At 42.6% G+C, this 25,043-nt stretch overlaps 1 protein-coding gene across 2 annotated transcripts in view; it reads left to right on the forward strand.

Annotated features, from left to right (window-relative positions):
* Positions 1–25,043, forward strand: part of LOC134349393 (receptor expression-enhancing protein 2-like) — a 107,476-nt gene that overhangs the window by 52,845 nt on the left and 29,588 nt on the right. For both annotated transcript variants that reach the window (XM_063053624.1, XM_063053625.1), the window contains exons 3-5: positions 11,915–11,991; positions 14,044–14,164; positions 17,726–17,839. In XM_063053624.1, the coding sequence (XP_062909694.1) occupies positions 11,915–11,991; positions 14,044–14,164; positions 17,726–17,839 (312 nt within the window). The remainder of the gene's footprint in view (positions 1–11,914; positions 11,992–14,043; positions 14,165–17,725; positions 17,840–25,043) is intronic.

Below are 25,043 nucleotides of genomic sequence, written 5' to 3' on the forward strand. Positions count from 1 at the left end.
TGAAAACATCTATTGATTGGATAAGAACACTGGCAGGGATGATGGCAGAGCAGCAATGGCTGAAATTTCTGGAAGCAATTTGGAAAGTACAGGAGCTGTACATCTCAAAGAGGAAGATGTATTTTAAAGGAAATATATTCACAAACGTGACTAACAAGAGAAGTCAAAACCAACATAAAAGCCAAAGAGACGGCATATAATAGAGAAAAAATTAGTGGGAAGTTAGAGGATTGGGAAGCACTTTAAAACCAACAGAAGGCAACTAAAAAAGTAAGTAAGAAGGTAAAGATGAAATATGGAAGTAAGCAATCCAGTAATATTAACAAGGATAACAAAAGTTTTCTCCGATACACAAAGTGTAAAAATGAGGTGAGAGTGGATAACGGACTGTTGGAAAATGATGTTGGACAGGGTGTAATGGAGGACAATGAAATAGCTGATGAACTGAATAAGAGGTAGCTGAAGGGATTATGGAGGCATTAGTAATGATCTTTCAAGAATCACTAGATTCTCGAATGGTTCTGGAAGACTGGAAAATATCAAATGTCATTCCACTCTTCAAGAAGGGAGAGAAGCAAAAGATAGGAAACTATAGGCTAGTGATTGGGAAGATGTTGGAGTTGACTATTAAGGATGAGATCTCAGGGTACTAGGAGGCACATGGTAAAAGAGGCCGTAGACAGCATGGCTTTCTCAAGGGAAAATCTTGCCCGACAAATTTGTTGGAATTCTTTGAAGAAATAACAAGCAGAACAGACAAAGGAGAATCAGTTGATATTGTGTACTTGGATTTTCAGAAGGCTTTTGACAAGGTGCCACACACGAGGCTGCTTAACAAGCTACAAGCTCATGGTATTACAGGAAAGATTAAATGAGAAGATGGTGGCACGACGCAGCACGCAGTGGCCACGCCAGAATGAATATCTGTTATTTGTTAAGTAGGATGCCTGCACAATCCTGATTTGATGGAGACAGACGTGAGAAGCACGGAGGAACATCTGGTGAAACTTCTGAAATGACTGTTTTGCTGCCACTGCTACTGTGCGATCCAAAATCTCCGGAGGGGAAGGCCCCAAATCCTCGGCTTTGCCTGTTGCTTGGCAGCCGGGGTCGGGGTTGAAGCGCTCGGCAGAGATGGTGCTCGGTGTCGGAAGGCTAGTTGGAGGCTCGAAGTTTTCGGACGAACTCAGAGTCAGCTGTGGTCGGGTGCTTCCAGGATGCTGCATCGGCAAGTTTGCGGCGCTGGAGGTTCATGGCAGGGAGAGTTTTTCTTCCTTCTACCGTCTGCGTGAGATGATGGGGCTGTTGGGACTTTGAGACTTTTTTTCACCATGCCCATGGTCTGCTCTTTATCAAATTGCAGTATTGCTATGCACTGTTATAACTATATGTTATAATTATGTGTTTTTTGTCAGTTTTAGTCTTGGTCTGTCTTGTGTTTCTGTGATATCATACTGGAGGATCATTGTATCATTTCTTAATGCATGCATTACTAAATGACAATAAACGAGGACTGAGTGTCCTCATAATCTAATCTAATCTATTCTAAGATTCTAGCATGGATAAAGCAGTGGCTGATTGGCAGGAGGCAAAGAGTGGGAATAAAGGGAGCCTTTTTCTGGCTGGCTGCCATTGACTATTGGTGTTCCACAAGGGATCTGTGTTGGGACCGATTCTTTTTACATTATATGTGAATGATTTGGATAATGGAGTTGATGGTTTTGTTGCAAAGCTTGCAGGTGATATGAAGACAGATGGAGGGGCAAGGAGAGAGACTACAGAGGGACTAGGCAGATTAGGAAATGGGCAAGGAAATGGCAGATGGAATACAGTGTTCGGAAGTATATGGTCATGCACTTTGGCAGAGGAAATGAAAGGGTTGACGACTTTCTAAGTGGAGAGAAAATACAAAAAACAGAGGTGTAAAGGGACTTAGGAGTCCTTGTGCAGCCTCATGTGTGCCAACTTATCAAATACCATCTGAAAATCCAAATAAATGACATCCACTGCCTCTTCTTTGTCCAGCTTGCTTGTTATTTCATCAAAGAACTCTAACAGGTTTGTCAGGCAAGATTTCCCTTTACAGAAACTATGCTGACTTTAACTTATCTTATCACTTATTTTATCATTTTATCATTAGTCTTCAAATAGCCAAAAACCCCATCATTAATGATGAACTCCAACACTTTCCCAACCAGTAAGGTTAGGATAACTGGCCTATAATTTCCCTCCTCCCTTCTTTAAGAGTGGAATGACATTTGCAATTTTACAGTCCTCTGGAACATGCCAGAATCAAGTAATTGTTCAAAGATTATAACCAAAGCATCTGCTATCTTTTCAGCAACCTCTTTCAGGACTTTGGGATGTAGTCCATCTGGTCCAGGTGACTTATCCACCTTAAGACCTTTGAATTTACCTAGCACTTTCTCCTTTGTGATAGCAATGGCACTCACTCCTACTCCCTGACACTCATGAACCTCTGGCACACTGCTAGTGTCTTCCACAGCAAAGGCTAATGCAAAGTACTTATTAAATTCATCTGCCATTTCTTTGTCCCCATTACTACCTCAGCAGCATCATATCCCAGTAGTCCAATATAAACTCTCATCTCCCTTTTACTCTTCATATAACTAAAAAAAAGCTGTTACTGTTCTGCTTTGTATTATTGGCTAGTTTGCCCTTGTATTTCATCTTTTCCCTTCTTATGACTTTTTAGTTGCCTTTAGCTGGATTTTAAAAACTTCCCATCATTTAACTCCCCACTCCCTTTTGCCACATTATATGCCCTTTCCTTGGCTCTTATGCAGTGCTTAACTTCCTTCATCAGCTATAGTTGCCTACCCCTGCCTTTTAATAACTTTTTCTCTGTGGGGCATATCTATCCTGCGCCTTGTGAACTATTCCCAGAAACTTCAACCATCTCTACTCTGCCGTCATCCCCACCAGAATCCCCCCCCCCCCCGCCGCCGCAATCCACCTGGGCAACCTCCTCTCTCATGCCTCTGTAGTTCTCTTAACTTAATTACGATACTGATATATCTGACCTATATTTCTCTCTCTTAAATTGCAGTATGAATGCAATCATATTATGATCACTGTCTCCTAAAGGTTCCTTTACCTTAAGCCCCCTAATAAAATCTGGGTTATTACACAACACCCAATCTAAGATCGCCTTTCCCCAAGTAGGATCAAGAACAAGCTGCTCTAAAAAGTCATCTTGTAGGCATTCAGCAAATTCCCTCTCTTGCAATCCAACACCAACCTAATTTTCCCAATTCCCATTCATATTGAAGTCCCCCAATACAATTGTGTCATTACCCTTATTACATGCCCTTTCCTGCTCCCTTTGCAATCTCAACACCATATCTTGGTTACTATTTGGAGGCCTATATATGATTCCCATAATGGATTTTTAAACTTGCAGTTTCTTAACTCCACCCACAAAGATTCAATATTCTCCGACTCTATGTCACCTCTTTCTAAAGATGTAATTCTATCTGTTACCAACAGAGCCACACCACCGCCTATGCCTTCCTGCCTGTCTTTTCAATACAAAGTATATCCTTTGATGTAAGTTCCCAACTTTGACCTTCTTTCAGCCATGACTCAGTGATGCCCACAACATCATACCAACCAATCTCTAATTGTGCTAAGAATTCATCCACCTTATTCCGAATACTACATGCATTTAAATACAGCACCTTCAGTCCTGTATTCTTCGCCCTTCTGAATTTTGCCTCTGTGGTACAATTTAACTGTTTGCTCTGTCTGCATTTGTACCCAATCATTGGCTTGTCCCTCCTTATGCCGTAAGGATATTGGTCTCCCTCAAATTCAAGTGCAACCCATCCCTTTTGTACAAGTCACTCCTGCCCCAGAAGAGGTCCCAAAGATCCAGAAATCTGAATCCCTGCCCCCTCTCTAATTCTTCAGCCACGCATTTATCTGCCACTTCATTCTATTCCTATTCTCACTGTCGCGTGACACAGGCAGCAATCCTGAGGTTACTACCTTTGAGGTCCTGCTTCTCAGCTTCCTTCCTAACTCCCTGTAGTCTGTTTTCAGGACCTCATCCCTTTTCTACCTGTGTCATTGGTACCAATACGTACCACGACTTCTGGCTGCTCACCCTCCCTTTTTAGGATATTGTGGACGTGTTCAGAAACATTGCGGACCATGGCACCTGGGAGGCAAACCTAACATCCGTGCTTCTTTTTTGAGTTCACAGAATCATCTACCTGTCCCCCAACAATAGAGTGCCCTATTACTGCTGCCATTCTCTACAGTTCCCTACCCTTCTGAGCCACAGGGTCAGAGGCACGGTCTCTGTTGCTCCCCCCAACAGCACTCAAAATGGAGTGCTTATTGTCAAGGGGGATGGGTTCTTGGTTGTTCATTCTCAGACGTTTCCCCTTCCCTCTCCTGACAGTCATCCATTTATCTGTCTCCTGTAGCCTTGGGGTGACTACCTCCCTGCAGCTCCTGTCTATCACCTCCTCACTTTCTCTAACAAGCTGAAGGTCATTGGGCTGCAGCTTCAGTCCCCTAACACTGTCTCTAAGGAGCTGCATCACACTTCACCAGGTGCATCGAGGCTGGAAGTCTCCTGGAAATCCCACATCTGACACCCAGAACAGAACTCTGGCCCTGCAGACATTATCCCTATTCTTTCAAGGGTTAAATAAGAAAAAGAAGTAAGAAATAAACTTACCTACTTTCCTCACCGAAGCCTGTTGAGCCAAAGTCTTACCACTGTGACTCAGACCACTCCCATGATGACCGCTCTGCTAGACAGTACCTCTCTGTTATAGAGACTGAGTTTTTTCAAGCTCCGCTCCAGACATGCACAGGAATACTTCTACTGTGTCTGCACCAATATCCAATCAAAAGTTCCCACTGAAAACTGGCTGGTTTTTCAAGCTCCGCTTCGGACCTGCATGGGAACACTTGTCGGATTGCTCCAAGTGTTCTTGAAAATATTTGAGTACTAGAATATGTTTTAATAATAATGCAGATTGAACTGTTTTAACCCTTCAATTTTTTGGAGTAATGCCACATTTAGAAGACTGTGTGCAATTTAAAGGAATGGATTTGAAAAGGAAAGTTGTGGCTGACATTTGTTGTCTATTCCCAGTTATCCTTGGAAAGGTTGGCAATGTTCTCTCTTCTTGACTGCTGTTAATGTACTAAAGGGTGCTTGATCTGAAATGTTAACATAACTTCCCTATCCACAGATGCTACATGGCCTACTGGGGTTTTCCAACAATGTTTTTGTCTCAGATTTCCACTATCTGCAGTTTTTTGTCATTATCTCTGACACCATCACCAACTTCATTAACTCCAGGGTTTTCCCATCCTTTGCCACCAACCTCATAGTTCCCTTACCCTTGCACTGCTCATTTCTTCCTCCTACCCAAGATCAACAAATATAACTGTTTGGGTAGGCCCATTATTTCTGCCTGCTCCTGTCCTGAACTCGTGGCTACGTACCTCAGTCCATTTAATTACCCTTGCTTCAGTCCCTTCCCATCTACATCCACGACACTTCACATGCTCTCGATCTCCTCAACAACTTTCAACTCCATGGCCCTGATCCCCTCATTTTCACCAATGATATCCAGTCCTTACACACCCCTATCCCCATCAAGAAGGTCTTAACGTTCTCTGCTACTTTCTTGACAACAGACTCAACCAGTTCCCCTTCACCACCACCTTCCTCTATCTTGCAGAACTGGTCCTCATAACAATTTCTCTTTGGGCTCCTCCCACTTTCTCCAAACTGAAGGTGTAGCCATGGGCCTCAGTTATTGTATGCCTGCCTTTTCGTTAGCTACGTGGAACAGTCAATGCTCGGCAACTCTTTCATCTCTATATTGATGACTGCATTAGTGCTGCTTCATGCACCTCTGCTGAGCTGTCGATGTCATTAACCTTGCCTCCATCATCCACCCTGCACTTAAATTCGAGGTGCAGGTGCTCCCAATACTATTGACTTTATATCTCCCCTTTCTTGATCTCTCTGTCTCTATCTCTGGAGACAAACTGTCTACCAATAATTTTTATAAAATCCAATGATTCCCATGGCTATCTTATCTATATTCTTCTTACCCTGTCTCTTGTAAAAATGCCATTTCCTTTTCTCAGTTCCTTCATCTCTGCTGCATCTGTTCTCAGGATAAGGCTTTCCTTTCCAGGACAACATAGATGTCTTCTTCCTTCAAACAGCGGGGTTTCCCTTTCTCCACCTTTTATGTTGACCTCACCCGCACCTGGATGTTTCCTGGACATCCACGCTCACCCCATCTTTCCGCCGTCTTAACATGGATAGAGTTCCTCTTTTGTCCTCACCTACCACCCCACGAGCCTCCTCATCCTGAGCATCACTCTGCAGAATTTCTGCCGTTTTCAACAGGACTCCATCGCCAAGCACTTACACGTATGTAAGTTTGTGTGCAATATGTATGGCACAAGGTGATGAAGAGAGCGAATGTGGTCTCCCAAATGTCAATAGTATTGGGAGCACCTGGTGCAGAAATTGTCAGGTCTGATGAAAAGTAGCTTCTATTTAACAATATGGATTAAGCCTATTTTCAGCTGTGATCTGTTCCCAATGATAAGGGAACTTAGCAGCACCTCTCACACGGTTTGCAAAGAAGTTTGTAAGCTTCAGTGTTGAACCTTGTGGATGATATAGTGAAGTATTTCTAATGCAATGCATGGCTGTTGATCGTTTATGAAGTTAAAGTTGCCTGAAAGAACTTGCATGTGTGACATCAGCCAGTTACACTGAATGGGTGGCTGTTGGATTAGCATCCTTACTTCCAAGTACTGAAAGTACACGTTCTCAACCCTGCACAAAAAAAAATCATCCTGCTGATGGTCATGAGAAGATTGTCCATCAGACTGTGAGTATTGAGGCATTTGGGAAAGGTTGGGAAAAATTCACAAAATAATAATGGGGCAGCATGATAGTGAAGCAGTTAGCATAACATTCTTACAACGTCAGTGACACAGGTTCAATTCCTGCTGTCTGTAAGACGATTGTATGTTCTCTCGAGACTATGTGGGTTTCCTCTTCGTGCCCTGGTATCCTCTCACTTTCCAAAGATGTCCGGGTTAGTAAAGACGTACGGGTTAGTAAAGATATACAGGTTAGTAAAGATGTCTGGATTAGTAAAGACGTACGGTTAGTAAAGACATATGGGTTAGTAAAGATGTCCGGGTTAGTAAAGACATATGGGTTAGTAAAGACGTATGGGTTAGTAAAGATGTACGGGTTAGTAAAGATGTCCGGGTTAGTAAAGACGTACGAGTTAGTAAAGGTGTACGGGTTAGTAAAGATGTCCGGGTTAGTAAAGACGTACGAGTTAGTAAAGGTGTACGGGTTAGTAAAGATGTACGGGTTAGTAAAGACATATGGGTTAGTAAAGACGTATGGGTTAGTAAAGATGTACGGGTTAGTAAAGATGTCCGGGTTAGTAAAGACGTACGAGTTAGTAAAGGTGTACGGGTTAGTAAAGATGTACGGGTTGGTGAAGATGTCCGGGTTAGTAAAGACGTACGGGTTGGTGAAGATGTACGGGTTAGTAGGCTAATCGGTCACCTGGGTGTAACTGGGGAGTGTGGGCTCAATCAGCTGAAAGAAGCTGCTACCATGCTGTATCTCTTTAAAAAACTGTTTTCTTCAATTGCTTTTCCTTCAGGATAAGTTAGAATTTCTGGCAGATGAGGTGATGTTAACCATCATACATTTTTATGTGCATCAGTAAATAAAGACAACAATGGAGTGGATATTTACAGAGGTTCGTTACCAAATGATTGATGTCATTCTATTTCCATCTTTTCTTCTTCGTTCCTCTTCCTCTTCTACCAACAGTTCTGGATTTTCACATTAGTCTTCTGGATTGATATTAATGTATAGCACATATAGACAACATTCTAGATTAAGTGACAGCCGTTGAGCAATGATTCTTCAGTCTTCCAAATACTACAGTCTCTCCTTCAGCTCCTCTGCATGTCACACAGCAAGGCAGCTGGCTAAAGGTGCCTTTAAATCTTGATCATTTTATTCATTAGGAATGCATTGAGTATCCCTTCCCTAACTAGTCTACTAGTTTTTAATAATTATTGTGGCATTATGTTGTTTATTACTCAAAACCACTTGTGGACTTGAAAAATTATAGCCATTTCTATTCAGGGAAAACTTGATGGCTACATCTGCATCATCAACAAGTTGTGGGGTTTTTGGAAAGCAGCGTCCCTGCTGTACTTTGCTGTCATCAAGAACCTAATGGAAGCTATTCACTGTGGAAAACAAAGCTGCTTTCAATTGTACCTTCATATTTCAACTGAATACTGCAATTGTCACTCAAGGTGGCTGAGATGGATCTATACAAATATGATGTTTATTCAGAGTGAAAATGGGTTGCCTCTGCCACCACCTGCCCTGGCACACCTACCCTCATCTCCACCTCACACTTCCCTAAGCACAGAGTCATAGAGGTCTCGTGATAGTGCACAGAAACAGGCCCTTACGTCCAACTTGGCCATGCCAACCAAGATGTCTATACGAGCTTGCACTGGCCTTTTCTATCCATGTGCCTGCCTAAATATCTTTTAAATATGGCTTGGGACGAAGACTTGCATCAGGTAGGTGTGAGAAACTGGAAATGCCGTCATTCCTATAATTTACAGTAACTGGACAAATCTTCCTTCTCCAAATTAATCATCTTCGAAAGAATTCCATCAGATATTTTCACACTAAACATTCTGGTTGAGGTTAATGAAGCAGTTGCTGTTACAACAGCACCATGGAATGAAACTTCTGTAAAAGGAAACTTCTGATGTAACAATATTACCGCATCAAACAGCATCAAGCTGTAATGCACAAAAGATTGAACATGGGCTAATTATCCTTCTCAGTTATGGATCAGTTTTAGATTAAGTTTGTCTCTACTCTTTCAAAACAATTTTTGGAGTAGTTTTTTTTATCTCCAGCATTTTATTTACGTAATTCTGTGTCTTCATTGTTCATCCCAGTAATACTCAGATCAATTTCAACTGCTTATTACTCATACTCTTAGATAAATAGATAGATACTTTATTGATCCCAAAGGAAAGTATAGTGTCAATGTAGCATTACAAGTGCACAAATATACAAATATTAGAAGAGAAGTAAAAAAGAATTAAAAAACAAGTTCCCTCAAGAGTCTAACAGGAGGGGGGTCATCACTTCCCCAGCTATATGTTGAGTCATTATAGAGCCTAATGGCCGAGGGTAAGAATGACCTCATATAGTGCTCTTTGGAGCAAGGTGGCAAGCAGAGGGTGAGAAACATTGTCCAGAAATGGCAGGATTTTCCTTCGGGTCCTTTGTTCTGCCACTGCCTGCAGTATGTCCAGTTTAACTCCTGTAACAGAGACAGCCTTTCTAATCAGTTTATGGATTATGCCATCAACCCATGTTGATGCCATTGCCCCAGCACACCATTGCAAGGAAAGAATGTACTGGTGACAGACTGGTAGAGCATGTGAAAGAGGGGCCTGCATACTCCAAAGGACCTCAGTCACCTCAGGAGGTAGAAATGACTTTGGCCCTACTTGTACACAGCCTTTCTGTTGGTGCTCCACTCATCCAGTCTCTTATACTATGTTCTGCATTTCATAGAACTGAGTTATGCTTTCACTGTGTGATTAAGCACATTCAGCTTTTATTTTGAAATAAGCAGTTTCAGATCTGTATTAGGTTACTTCCTGGGCTGTCAGAAAATAGTAAGTAGGAATGCACATTGGCTGGCAGAAAGCCAGAGGTTTATGTCAGGAGCAAAAGAAGTTTCTATCTAAAGCCATCGTGCTGTTTCCTCAGCAGAAACATTGCTTGTAAGTTGACACTATATTGTTTAGAAGTTAATATAAAAACCCGAGGACCTGGAGGATGTTGCTGCTGACCGTAACACTTGGCGACAGCTGTGTAGGGATGGGGTTCGTATTCTGGAGATGGAAAGAACAACCAGAAGACAGCAGAAGAGAGCCAGGAGAAATGCAGCCATGGTTACCACCACTACCACATATACATGTCCCACCTGCAGTAGAGCCTGTGGGTCCAGGATAGGACTGTATAGTCATCAAAGATCTCACCGTTAAAGGAGCGGACGTCATCATTGGATTTCGATGGACAACCGAAGACCAATAAAATTTTGATGAAATAGAGTGCTATTCTTGACTTTATTAGCCACTAACCTAGATGCTAATGGTTTACACATACTATTTACCTGCTGCATTTACTTGTCAGGATCCTATAATATTTACCTGCAGCAAATTTAACTATGTTCTTACTTACCTGTGCATATTTACTTGTGTGAATGGAACAATGTGGTAATTGCACTGTATTTTGTAGTTATTCAGTTTCACTTATTATCACTATGTTATGCCATTGAGTCTGTAGTAAAACCAAGGAGCTAGGAGGCTATACCTGACTCTCATGCCATTTTTGAACGGAGTTTGGCTGACTGTCTAATTAATGTTACAACACCTCAGCAGGGGCACTACAGGCTACATCATTTCCCCATAACTCCTTTCTCTCTGGTAAACAGCAGATATATTCTAAGCTACATTACAACAGTCTTTTTACATGTTTACATAACACTGGTGCAGAGATATTAGCTGGAATGATATGTAGTTGTGTAAAATTTGCAAGGGCAGAAGGCACATGTGTTCTTGACCTTGTCACACCGTTGATGCTTCCACTGTCTTGCTGTGAAGAGGCTCCAGTGAAGCTTGATGGTGGGTGGGCCAGAGTGAGTGATATTTCTGTCAGTGCTGAGGCATCAGGGCTCCGGGCTGGTACCTGGCCAGCAAGGTGAGTGTGAACCTTCTCTGGGAACTAGCGGCATCTGCTCCATGCACTGTCAGTCTGCCTGGCTCCTGTGGCTTTTCTTTCATTACCTCCAACTGGATGCGGTGGAAGCTGCTGTCTTCTCTTCTTCTCAGGCTGCCCCCCCACCCAGAGTAAAGATTTCTCTGTAGTAACAAGCTTAATGTCTAGTGGGGTGCAGTCCTGAAGCCCAGATCTCAATGCTGAGCAGCTTCAGGCAAAGCCCAGTTCCTTCAACATCACCCCTTCCCTTCCATGCAGTCTGTGACAAATGGGGAACTCATTGCTGCAGGAACACCTGCAGAAGGCAGGAATTTGCCCAGGTCCTCAGCTCAGCAGGTAGTTTGACTGAATGCCATTGTAACCGAGAATCTGCGGAATAGTACGGTATACTGCAATTATTGGTTTTCAGTTTCATGGTTGATGGCTTGAGTGACTTTCCAGATGCTGACTAGAAGAGGGAAGGGAAAGTGAGCTCAGTGTTGTACTATTACATGATGAAACCAGGAGCAGGATGCACAGCGAGCAGCCTCAATCAACCCTTTTATCTTTCACTGCTTGAAAATGTAGTCAAAATGTAAACGTTTTGAAGGACAAGTTATCGCCATCTAGTGGGATGGAGGGGGTACTGCACATTACAATGTTTTCTGGCTGAAGAGCTCCATACAAAAGCATTGGATGTGTTATTTTAAAAACCGTTGGATGTTGCAGAATTTTTGAAGAACGTGATTCTATTATTCATTTGTAAGCATTGTTAACTAGCAGCAACTCAACATATTTGCAAAGTTCAAAGTTATGTTTAATTAGCAACGTAACTCGTCACTATCTGAGTGGAATCCCCATTTTTGTACAGTTATTACTCACAATATAGCTAACATCTCTTGTTATTAAGTACCCTGTGAGCTGTTCATTGCATAATGATTACAAATTGCTGTTTGTTTGACTGAATAAGAATTACTCCAACAAAATCATCTACTCAACGGATAAGGCAAAATCTTGAATGGCCTGTTGCTAACAGTTATATATGTTCCTCATTTTCAGGTGAAGTGGATGATGTATTGGATAGTATTTGCATTTTTTACAACAGCAGAGACGCTCACAGATATAATCCTGTCATGGTGAGTACAGTAGTATGAAAATGACAACAGTGGAGTTGTGAAATGTATCCTGTAGACAAGAAGCAGTCCAACACATAAACAGGTCCTTCAGCCCACAATGTTGTGCCAAACCAATTAAATTAGTAATCAAATGGCCAATTAAACTAAGGCCTTCTGCCTCTTATTCCATTTCCCTCACATCCATGTCCCTATCTAAACACCTCTTAAAATTCCCTAATGTATTTTTCACTACCACCACCCCAGGCAACACAATCCCAGCCCCCACCACTCTCTGTAAAAAATACCTTGGCCCTCACATCTCCCTTGAACTTCCCCCTCTCCACTTAAATGCATGCCTCGGTATTAGAAATGTCAACCCTGGGAAAAAGACACTGTCTGTCTGCTTTATCTATGTCTTTCATAATCTTACAAACCTCTATCCAGAACGAGGGGTCACAGTTTGAGGATAAAGGGGAAGCCTTTTAGGACTGAGATGAGGAAAAACTTCTTCACACAGAGAGTGGTGAATCTGTGGAATTCTCTGCCACAGGAAACAGTTGAGGCCAGTTCATTGGCTATATTTAAGAGGGAGTTAGATATGGTCCTTGTGGCTAAAGGGATCAGGGGGTATGGAGGGAAGTCTGGTACAGGGTTCTGAGTTGGATGATCAGCCATGATCATACTGAATGGCGGTGCAGGCTCGAAGGGCCGAAGGGCCTACTCCTGCACCTATTTTCTATGTTTCTGTGCTTCTATCAGATCTCCCCTCAGCTCCCCCCCCCCAACTCCAGAGAAAAGAACCCAAGTTTGTCCAATCTCTCATTATATTACATACCCTCTAATCCAGGTAGCTTCCTGGCAAACCTCTTCTGAACCCTCTCCAAAGCACACTTAGACACTTAGATTATTATTGTGTAATACGTGCTCCACAAAGGCTTGTAGCTGTGTGTGCACTTTTCTTTCTGAGTTTTGATCAGCTTTGATGTAGGTCAAAGACTGCCCCTACTCGGAAACGGGATGAGTGACTGTTAAGAAATCCATCTCATCCACTCAACAAGAGATCCATGGCATGTCACTTATACACAGGTGCAATGAAAACTTGCAGCAGCGTGACGGGCACACAGCATCAGATAAGCAACATTTGCAAGTAAATCAAGTTATATGCAGTTTTTAAGAAACAATCAGATTAGAGCTAAAAATAAACTCCCGATTGAGGGATCAGCAGTGGAAAGGGTGAGCAGTTTCAAGTTTCTGGGTGTCAACATCCCTGAGGATCTGTCCTGGGCCCAACATATTGATGCAGCTACAAGGAAGGCATGGGAATGGCTATGTTTCATTAGGAGTTTGAGGAGAATTCATATGTCTCCAGAGACACTCTCACAAATTTCTACAGATATACCATGGAGAACATCTAACTGGTTGCATCACCAGCCACTTCACAGGATCGGAAAAAACTTCAAACTCAGCCAGCTCCACCAGGGGCACTAACTTTTCCAACATCTTCAAAAGGCGATGCCTCAAAAAGGCGGCCGTAAGAAATTACAAATTTCTTATTGTAATTTATAGTTTTTTTATTATTATGTATTGCAATGTACTGCTGCCACAAAACAACATATTTTATAAGCCAGTGATTTTAAACCTGATTCTGATTAGATAAAGCAAAGATTTAAGTCTCTCCATTCTGTCAAAGAGATGATTCCAAGCATTGCCTACTTTTAGTGAAGTAATGAAAAGTTCTTCCTTAAGTTTTCTTTCCAGCTGTGGAACCCAGGCTCTCATGTTCTAATATGCTGGCTATCTGCACAATAATCCCTTTCTGGAATTGCATTGATTGGCACCAGAAAGCAAGCTGTGTGGGTGTGATTCAACTGCTGCTAAAGTGGATGAAGCAATGTTAAGCTTAGAGAAAGAACTTTACTGACATTTAGTGTCTGTCCTACCATTTGTACAAGATTGTTAGTAAGAAACTGAAAACACAGTTGGAGAATTTGTGGGTCCTGGGGAGATAATTTGCAGACTTTCATTAATTACTCTATCTCTCTGCTCAGTTAACCTGCTATTGTGTTCCCACAGGTTTCCGTTTTACTTTGAGTTGAAGATAGCTTTCGTTATCTGGTTGTTGTCTCCATACACAAAAGGCTCCAGTGTTCTGTACAGAAAGTTTGTTCATCCGACCTTATCCAGCAAAGAGAAGGTATCACTGATTAGGCTGGATTGTAGTTTTTACCACCACACCGATAGAACATCTGGATCCATGTGTAAAATTCAATACCTCACCAAGTTTTAGTGTTTATGCTGATGTTAAACCAGAAGTCAAAAATGAAACTTGGGGAAGAGGGTTTAATGAATGTTCTATAAAATAATAGCAGTTTGAAAATCATTGTAATTAAAAATTTGAATTTTATTTCCATTTGGACTTCCCTTGTCTAGCTTGTGTTTTATCAAACAAGGAAGATCCAGTGCATAAACTTATCTTTGTTTTGTATCTTTCCTCAGTATTTATCAGGCAGGGACATCATCTTCCTCAGTTGAAAATGAGTAATTTGTTGAAGGAGTTTCATAATCAGAACTGATATCAGGAATATTTGCCATTAATATTGTCATACCTTTTTAGATGATTGAAAGTTAATGTAGCACCAACATACTGTTTCTGGCACAAATATACAGTACACCTGCCTAAGAATTTTGTGTTGCTTTTAATTGATATATGGCTCATTCTTAATGCTGTTCATATTAAGGAAAGAGAATTTCAACATGAACCAGGCAATTTCTGTTAAGATCATTTGACCTTGAGTTGCACTGCATCTGGGAACAGTTAAGTGCTTTCCTTTTGCACTCTTATCAAACAGAAAGGTAATACTCCTACACTAGATAAGTGGTGATTGTGCAAAAAGAGAATCACTGGAAGAATCACAAATTCTGCTGAATTTTGTTGGTATTTCTGACTAATCCATTATGTTTGACTCAGAGATCATTGAGCAAATGTCTGTCATTTAATAATTGAGAATGGGCAGCATGGAAACAGGCCTTTGTCCCAACTTATCCATGACTAATCTGCCCATATTTTGCCCTTTAAACCTCTCCTATCCATGTAATTATCTAGATAGCTTTTAAACACGGCTAATGTGCCTGCCTCAATCACTATTTCTGGCAGCTCAGTCCAAACACACACCACCCTTCGAATGAAGGAGCTCCTCTTATTTTCCTTTTAAATCTCTTGCCTCTGATCTTAAACATATGCCCTCTTGTTTTTAACACCCCTTCACCAGGAGAAAAGGCTGTGCTTTCACTATGTCTCTGCCCCTCATGATCTTATATACCGTCACCCCCTCAATCTCAGTGTAGGTCGGTGACCAGTGGTGTTCTGCAGAAATCTGTTCTGGGACCCCTCCTCCTCATGATTTTTATAAATGACCTGGATGAGGAAGTAGAAGGGTGGGTTAGTGAGTTTGCTGAGGGCACAAAGGTTGGGGTTGTTGTGGATAGACTGGAGGGCTGTCAGAGGTTACCGCAGGACATCAATAGGATGCAAAACTGGGCTGAGAAGTGGCAGATGGAGTTCAACTCAGGTAAGTGTGAAGTGGTTCATTTCGGCTGGTCAAATTTGAAGATAGAATATTATATTAATGGTAAAACTCTTGGCAGCGTGGAGGATCAGAGAGATCTTGGGATCTGTGTCCTAGGACACTCAAATCTAATGCACAGGTTGACAGTGTTGTTAAGAAGGTGTATGATATGTTGGCCTCTATCAACTGTGGGATTGAGTTCAAGAGCCATGAGGTAATGTTGCAGCTGTATAAGACCTTACTTTGACCCCACTTGGAGTACTGTGTTCAGTTCTGGTTACCTCACTACAGGAAGGCTGTGGATACTATAGAGAGAGTGCAGAGGAGATTTACAAGGATGTTGCCTGGATTGGAGGGCATGCCTTATGAGAACAGATTGAGTGAACTTGGCCTTTTCTTCTTGGATGAGGGGTGACCTAATAGAGGTATATAAGATGATGAGGAGCAATGATCATGTGGATAGCCAGAGGCTTTTTCCCAGGGCTGAAATGCCTGACACAGGGGGCATAGTTTTAAGGTGCTTGGAAATAAATACAAGGGGCATATCAGAGGTAAGTTTTTCACACAGAGAGTGGTGGATGTGTGGAATGTACTGCCAGCATTGGTGGTAGAGGTGGATACAACAGGGTCTTTTCAGAGACACTTGGATAGGTACATGGAGCTTAGAAAAGTAGAGAGCTAGGCAGTAGGGAAATTCTAGGCAGTTTCTAGAGTATTGTGGGCCAAAGGGCCTGTAATGTGTTGTAGATTTCTATGTTTCTATTCCAGGAATAAAGTTCTAGTCGACACAACCTCTCCTTGTAATTCTGGCCCCCAAGTCCAGGCAATGTCCTGCACTCTTTATAGTAGTTTCATAATATTTTTCCCACAACATTGTGACCAAAACTGTAGAAAAGAATGAAGGCCAGTGTGTCAAATGCTACCTTCACAATCCATTTTATGCACGACACTATTTTCAGTGAACTATGCACTTGCACGCTGAGGTCCCTCTGCTCTTTAACAATCCCCAGGAACCTACCATTCACTGTATAAATCCTCCCCTGGTTTGATCTTCCAAAATGCAGTAGCCCACATTTATCTGGATTAAAAGCCATTTGCTAGTTCTCAGTCCATACACATAGCTAATCACAATCAGCCTTGTACATTCACGTCCAAATTATTTATACAAATTACAAATGCCTCAGATCCCAACACTGACGCCTGTGGCACATCTCTAGACTCAGGCCTCTTGTCTGATTAATAGCCCTCACCATCACCCTCTGCTTTCTACCACTGTCCAATTATGATCTCAACCCACAATCTTCCCCTGGATCCCATCAATTTAACCTCCCAGACTTGACTGCCACAGGAGACCTAGTCAAAGGCCATGCTAAAGTTTATATAGATAACATCCTTTACCCTACCTCCATCTACCCTCTTGGTTACTTCTGTGAAGAATTCCAAGGATTTATCAGACACAAACTCCCACATACAAAGTCATGCTGACTGTCCCAAATCAAATGCTGTTCATCAGAATCCTCTCCAGTAACTTACCCACCACCAGTGTCAGACTCACTACCCTGTGTTTTCCTTTTGCTATTCTGTTTTAAACAATGGTATCACATTAGCTACTCTCCAGAACTCTGGAACCTCACCTGTGGCCAGAATTGAAGGAAAAATCTCCGCAAGAGCCTCCACAATTTCCTCTTTATCTTCCCACGAGGTGAGAGATGCACTAGAGTAGGCCCTGGAGGTTTAATCACCTCAAAGCACCTTAATGCCTCCAATACCCCCTCACTGCTAATTCTTAAGTGATGCAAGACAACCTACCTCAATTTCTTCGATTTCATCATTTACTCCCCAGTAATATCTGAAGAGAAAGGTTCATCAGAAGTCTCTCCCATTTCCTTTGGTTCCACGCACAGATGATCTTTTATTCTTAATACAACTGTAGAATCTTGAAGGATTTATTTATTTAAATATATGAGCAAGAAGCCACACTTCCGACTTACAAACTGCTTGGGTTCTGAACAATTCTCTGGACTGTCATAACGTGGGGAGGACTCATAGTTTTAAGGGCTTGATGCTCCTTTGGCCAATATAAGCACAGGGATGCTTGAACAATTAAAGCCAACATTTCTAGAAGTGCTGCACATTTCAGATTGTTGCCTCTTTGTTCTAATTCTGCTCTCTCTTCTGATCATCTATAGGAAATTGACGAGTACATAAGCCAAGCCAAAGATCGCAGTTATCAGACCATGATGCGGTTTGGCAAGCGTGGACTCAATATTGCTGCCAATGCTGCAGTAACGGCTGCCGCTAAGGTGATCGTAAAATGCACTTACCACTTTATGTTGTTTAATTGTTAGCAAGAGAAATCAAAGCCAAAGAGAGGGCATACAATAGAACAAAAATTAGTGGGAAGTTAGAGGATTGGAAAGCTTTTAAAAAAACAACTAAAAATGTCATAAAGATGGAGACGATGAAATACAAAGGTAGCTAGTCAAACATATCAAAGAGGATACTGAAAGTTTCTTCAGATATACAGGTATAAGGAGTAAAAGAGAGGTAAGAGTAGATATCGGACCGCTGGAAAATGACTCTGGACAGGTTGTAGTCAGGGGCCAAGGAAATGGTGGATGAACTGAATAACTATTTTGCATCAATCTTCATTGTGGAAGACGCTAGCAGTATGCCAGAAGTTTGAGAGTGTTAAAGGGTAGAAGTGAGTGAAGTTGCCATTAATTGGGAGAAGGTGCTTGGGAAACTGCAAGGTCTAAAGGTAGATAAATCACTTGGACTGGATGGTGTACTTCCCAGGGTTCTGAAAAAGGTGGCTGAAGAGATTGTGGAGGCATTAGTAATGATCTTTCAAGAAACAATAGATTCTGCCATGGTTCCAGAGGACTGGAAAATTGTAAATGTCACTCCACTCTTCAAGAAGGGAGACAGGCAGAAGAGAGGAAACTATAGGCCAATTAGTCTGACCTCAGTGGTTGGGAAGATGTTGGAGTTGATGTTAAGGATGTGGTTTTGGGGTATTTGGAGGCACATGATAAAATAGGCCAAAGTCTGTATGGTTTCCTTAGGAAAAATCTTGCCTGACAAATCTGTTGGAATTTTTTGAAGAAATAGCAGGAGGATAGACAAAGGAGAATGGGTGGATATTGTGTACTTGGATTTTCAGAAGGGCTTTGGCAAAGTGTCGCAGATGAGGCTGCTGAACAGGCGATGAGCCCGTGGTATGCCAAGAGTTGTGGGCACTGCTCACGCATCATGGAAACCAGCCTCCCTTCAAAGGACTCTGCCTGTACTTCTCACCACCTCAGTAAATCAACCAACATAATCAAAGATCCCACCTACCCTTTTCTTCCCCCTTCCTTCAGGTAGAAGATACAAAAGCCTGAAAGCACACACCACCAGGCTCAAAGACAGCTTTTATCATGCTGTTATAACACTGTTAAATGTTTCCCTAGTACGACAACATGCACTTAAAATATACCTCGTTGTGACCCCACACTTTACTGTTCAGCTGTGCTGCATTTTATCTGCACTGTAACCTTTCAGTCTGCACTCTTTTGTTGTTTTGCCTTGTCGTACGTCAGTGCACTGTCGTATTGAAAACATCATACAGGTGGTAGGCAAGACACATTTTTCCCTGTCCCTTAATACAGCGCATTTTCTTGTGGCCCAGGGTGGAGCAGTTGCCCCACCAAGCTGTGATGCATCCAGACAGGATACTTTCTATGGTGCTTTGATAAAAATCAGTTAGGGTCAAAGGCAACATGCCAGTTTTCTTTCACCTAAGGAAGTAGAGGCATTGGTGAGGGCTCTTGGTTATAGCGTCAGCATGGTGGCTAAGCAGGCTGTTGAACAGTTTATGTCAGTGAGAAGTTCCTGACATTAAGATTATCTTGTACTTCCTTGTGTTGGGTCAACAAGAATACATTTCAGCTATGATAGCTACAGCCACATGCTGATTCTGAGCACTTCTGAGACAACCCCACTGTGTAGTGTGACTGAGAGGAAGGGCAAATTACAGAGGGACAAGATCGAAAAGGGTGACGAGTGCAGGACTGGAGGTGTTCAGTATACAGAATAAGGTAGACGATCTTGCAGCACAGTTAGAGATTGGCAGGTCTGATGTTGTGGGCATATCTGAGTCATGGCTGAAAGGAGATCATAGTTGGGAGCTTAACGTCCAAAGATAAACCTTGTGTCGAGAGGCCAGGCAGGTAGGTAGTATTCATTTTGAGAGGACTAGAATACAAAATCAAGGATGTAATGATGAGGTTTTATAAGACATAGTCAGACCGCACGTGAAATATTGTGAGCAGTTTTGGGCCCCGAATCTAAGAAAAGATGTGTTGACATTGGAGAAGCTGCAGAGGAGGTTCACGAGAATAATCCCAAGAATGAAAGGCTAAACATATGAGGAGTGTTTGATGGCTCTAGGCTTGTATCTGCTGGAATTTAGAAGAATGAGGGAGGATCTCATTGAAAGCTATCAAATATGAAAGGCCTGGATAAAGTGCATGTGAAGAGGATAATTCCTATAGTGTGTGAGTCTAGGACCAGAGGGCACAGCCTCAGAATCGAGGGAAGTCCATTTAAAACAGAAACGAGGAAACATTTCTTTAGCCAGAGGGTGATGAATCTGTGGAATTCATTGCCACAGACAGATGTACAGGCCAGTTCATTGGGTTTATTTAAGGTGGAGGTTGATAAAATTCTTGATTAATCGGGGCATCAAAGGTTATGGGGTGAAGACAGGAAAATGGGGTTGAGAAGGATAATAAATCAGCCATGACGAATTGGTGGAGCAAACTCAATAGACCGAATGGCCTAATTCTGCTCCATGTCTTATGGTCTTCTTGAGCGGGCTCCTTCTGCAGATACCACCAAAGGTGGGGAGGGATGTGCCTGTGATGAATTGGGTTGAGTTCTGCAGCTTCTTCCTTTCCTGTGCATCCAGGTGACTGTACCAGACCATGATACAACTATTCAGCATACTTTACAGTTCATCTGTATAACTTGAGTAGATTGTTCGCTAACATGCCAAGCCTCCTGTGAAAATAAAAATATTAGTGCACTTTCCTTTTGATCGCATCTCCTGTATGTGCTGGGACCAGGACAGGGTATCTGATATGTTAATGCTCAGGCACATAAAGCTGCTTACTCTCTCCTCCATCAATACCTCAATATAGCTCATATATGTTCACTCTCTTTCTCTGTTGAAGTCAACAATCAGCTCGTTAGTTTTGCTGTCACTGAGCGAGAGGTTGTTTTTGTGGCATCATTCAAACAGGTGACCTATGCTGTTGGAATGGTGACCATCCACCTATGATTCATCCAGCAGCTGTAGTGTTGTCAGTGAATTAGCCAGAGACATACATGTTTAGAGAGTAGAGAAAGTGCCCAAGTGTGCAGCAGTGTTGATGGTCAGAGAGGAGCTGTTACCAATCCCCACTGATTGACTTCCTTGATTTGGAAGTTGAGTATCTAGTTGCAGAAGGGGGTACAGAGGTCCAGGACTTGATGATGAATTTGGATGGAAAGATGGGGTATTGAAAGGCAACCTGATATCTGAGTTCCTGTTGTCCAGATCGTCCAAAGCAGAGTGAAGAGGTGGAGAAATTGCATCTGCTGCTGACCTGTTTTGGCCATAGACAAATTGGTGTGGATCCAGATCATCACTGAAGCTGGAGTGCTTTCATGCCATCCCGAAACAATTTATTATGGTTGATGTAAGTGCCACTGGATAGTAGTCATTGGAGCGGGTCACCACACTCATCTTGGGCACAAGTGCAATAGATGCCTTTTTAAAGCAGCTGGGAACCTCAGACAGAAGCAAAAGATGTTAAATATTGAGTATGTAATACTCCACCTATTTGGTCTGCACAGATCTTTAGTTCTTGGCCAGGTATGCTTTCTGGATCAGATAATGTTTCATGGATTCACTCTTGAGGGGTGCCCAGATGTCAGCCTGAGAGACTGAAATTATGGGGTCACATGGAGATATGTTGGCATGTCATAGTTCTCATATCAAAGTTCATAAAAGGCATTAAGCTAATCTGGGAGTGATGAGTCATTGTCGCAAGCTACCCACTTTTGTCTTGTAGGAAGTGATGTTGTGGAAGCCCTACCACAGCTGTACAGTGTCCGTCCATGATTCCAGATTAGTCTGAAATTGCCGTTTGTGTTCACAATAGCCTTTTAGAAGCCATAGCTGTACTTGTAAGACTCTGGCCAACAGATCTAGCCCTCATCAGATGATGGATCTCCTGGTTTATCCAGGGCTTCTGGTTGTGGAAGACTCAGAAGAGTTTTGTGGGGACACCCTCATCTGTACATTTTCTTAAGAAGTTGGTAATGACTGTGGCATACACAGATCAACACACACAAAATGCTGGAGGAACTGAGCAGGTCAGGCAGCATCTATGAAAATGAATAAACAGGCAACATTTTCGGCCGAGACTCTTAATCGGGACTGGAAAGGAAGGGAGTTCAAAGGTTCAAAGGTCAAATTTAATGTCAGAGAAATGTATACAATATACATCTTGAAATGCTTTTTCTTCGCAAACATCCACGAAAACGGAGGAGTGCCCCAAAGAATGAACGACAGTTAACCATGAGAACCCCAAAGTCCCCCCCAGCTCCCCCCTCCCGCACGTAAGCGGTGGCAAACAACGATCACCCCCTCCCCCCACCAGCAAAATAAATGCGCATCCAAGTTACCCCAAAGGCCTCGCATTTCATCTGAAATTCGACAACCCACAGGTTCTCTCTCTCCCTGGTAAGGGAGAGGGAGGTGGCCCCATTTTCACAGCGAGCAGGGAGACATAACAACAACCTGCTGGTTTACGATGTTAAAAGTCCGTGTCGTTGCTTTTTTCGAGCTCTGTGTCTGAAGATTGCAAAGACCTCACATCTTTGGGCCCATAGCGAAAGATTTTCTGGCCTCCCTGACGACGGACGAGTCTCCGGCCATGACACCAACCCTCGATCCGCCCATCTCCAGAGCCCTGAGATCTTAAGCTTCCGAACACAATCAAGACTCTCAGGCCAAACTCTTGGCATGTCGAATAGGCAGCAGAATAAAAAGGTGGGCGGAGAGGAAGGAGGACAAGCTAAAAGGTGACGGGTGCAGATTTGTGGGTGGGAAAGGTAAAGGGCTGGAGAAGAAGGAATCTGATAGGAAATGAGAGTGGACCATGGGAGAAAGGGAAGAAGGCATCAGGGGAGGTGATAGGTAGGTGAGGAGAAGAGGTAAGAGACTAGAGTGGAGACTATAAGAAAAAGGAAGGGTTCGAGGAAAGGTAAAAAAGAAAGGAAAGAAGAGTACTGGAAGGAGAAATCGATGTTCATGCTGCCATGTTGGAGCTACCTAGACAGAATATGAGGTGTTACTCATCCACCCTGAGAGTAGCATATCCATTTAGGTTCTTTGATGAATCCTTGAATGTGTTCCAGTTCACTGACTTGAAGCAATCCTGAATTTGCTTCTTGGCTTCCACTGTCCTGCTCTTCATAGTCTTCTTCATCACTGCTGCACTCTGCAGCTCTGTCTGTGGAGGTAGAAGAAGCACGGCCAGGTGGTTGGATTGACCGAAGTGCAGGTGAGGGATGGACCAGTAGGTGTCCTTAATGGTGGTGTAAACATCCTCTCCACATCCACTCTGTCGAAGCCTTTCAATTTTCGATAGATCTCAATGAGATCCCCTTCATTCTGCTAAACCCCAGCAAGTACAGGCCCAGAATTATCAAATGCTCCTCACATGTTAACTCTTCCATTCCCACAATCATTCTTGTGAATCTCCTCTGAAACCTCTACAGTGTCAGCACATCTTTTCTTCGGTAAGGGATCCAGAACAGCTTACTCTGACCAATGCTTATGAAGCCTCAGTATTACATCATTGCTTTAATATTATTTTCTTCTCTAAATGAATGCTAACATTGCATTTGACTTCTTACTACCAACTCAACCTGCAAGTTAACCTTTAGGGAATCCTGCGCAAGGATTCCATAAGTCCCTTGCACCTTTGTATGTTGAATTTTCTCACCGTTTAGAAAACAGACTGTGCCTTTATTCCTTTTACCAAAGGCTCTGACCATACACTTCCCTACACTATACTCCATCATCCTCCTCTTTGCCCATTCTCCCAATCAGTCCAAGTCTTTCTGCAGACTCCCTGCTTCCCCAACACCACCTGCCCTTCCACTTACCTTTGTACCGTCTGCAGAGTTGGCCAGAAATCTATCAATTCTGTAATCAAATCATTGACCAACAACGTGAGAAGTAGTGGTCCCAATTCCAAACCCTGTGGAACACCACTTGTCACCAGCAACCATCCAGAAAATGCCCTCTTTATTCTGACTCTTCGCCTTCCACCAATCCATGCTAATATCTTTCCTGTAATACATTGGGCTCTTATCTCGTTAAGCAGCCTCATGTGCAGCATCTTGTCAAAGCCCTTCTGAAAATTCAAGTAAACAACATCTACGGACTCTCATTTGTCAATCCTGCCTATTATTTCCTCATGAATTCCAATAGATTTGTTAGGCAATATTTCCCCTGAAGGAATCCATGCTGACTTGGCTACTTTATCATGCACCTCCAAGTACTCCAAAACCTCATCCTTAATAATTGGGTCCAACATCTTCCCAACCAATATAGTCAGGCTAACTGGACTAAAACTTCCTTTCTTCTGTCTCTCTCACTTCTTAAAGAGTGGAGTGACTTTTGCAATTTTCCAGTCCACCGGACCCATTCCAGAATCTAGTGATTCTTGACAGATCATTATTAGTGCCTCCACAATCTCTTCACTGCCTCTTTCAGAACCCTGGGGTGTAGTCCATCTGGTCCAGGTGACCTATCTACCTTCAGATGTTTCAGCTTTCCAAGCACATTCTCCTTTGTAGTAGCAACTACATTCACTTCTGTGAATTTTTTGAGGATGTAACTAGTAGAGTGGATAGGGGTGAACCAGTGGATGTGGTATATTTGGATTTTCAAAAGGCTTTTGACAAGGTCCCACACAGGAGATTAGTGTGCAAACTTAAAGCACACGGTATTGGGGGTAAGGTATTGGTGTGGGTGGAGAATTGGTTAGCAGACAGGAAGCAAAGAGTGGGATTAAACGGGACCTTTTCAGAATGGCAGGCAGTGACTAGTGGGGTACCGCAAGGCTCAGTGCTGGGACCCCAGTTGTTTACAATATATATTAATGACTTAGACGAGGGAATTAAATGCAGCATCTCCAAGTTTGCGGATGACACGAAGCTGGGCGGCAGTGTTAGCTGTGAGGAGGATGCTAAGAGGATGCAGGGTGACTTGGATAGGTTGGGTGAGTGGGCAAATTCAAGGCAGATGCAATTTAATGTGGATAAATGTGAAGTTATCCACTTTGGTGGCAAAAATAGGAAAACAGATTATTATCTGAATAGTGGCCGATTAGGAAAAGGGGAGGTGCAATGAGACCTGGGTGTCATTATACACCAGTCATTGAAAGTGGGCATGCAGGTACA

This window comes from Mobula hypostoma, chromosome 7 (assembly GCF_963921235.1).
Source record: "Mobula hypostoma chromosome 7, sMobHyp1.1, whole genome shotgun sequence".
Classification (NCBI taxonomy): Eukaryota; Metazoa; Chordata; class Chondrichthyes; order Myliobatiformes; family Myliobatidae; genus Mobula; species Mobula hypostoma.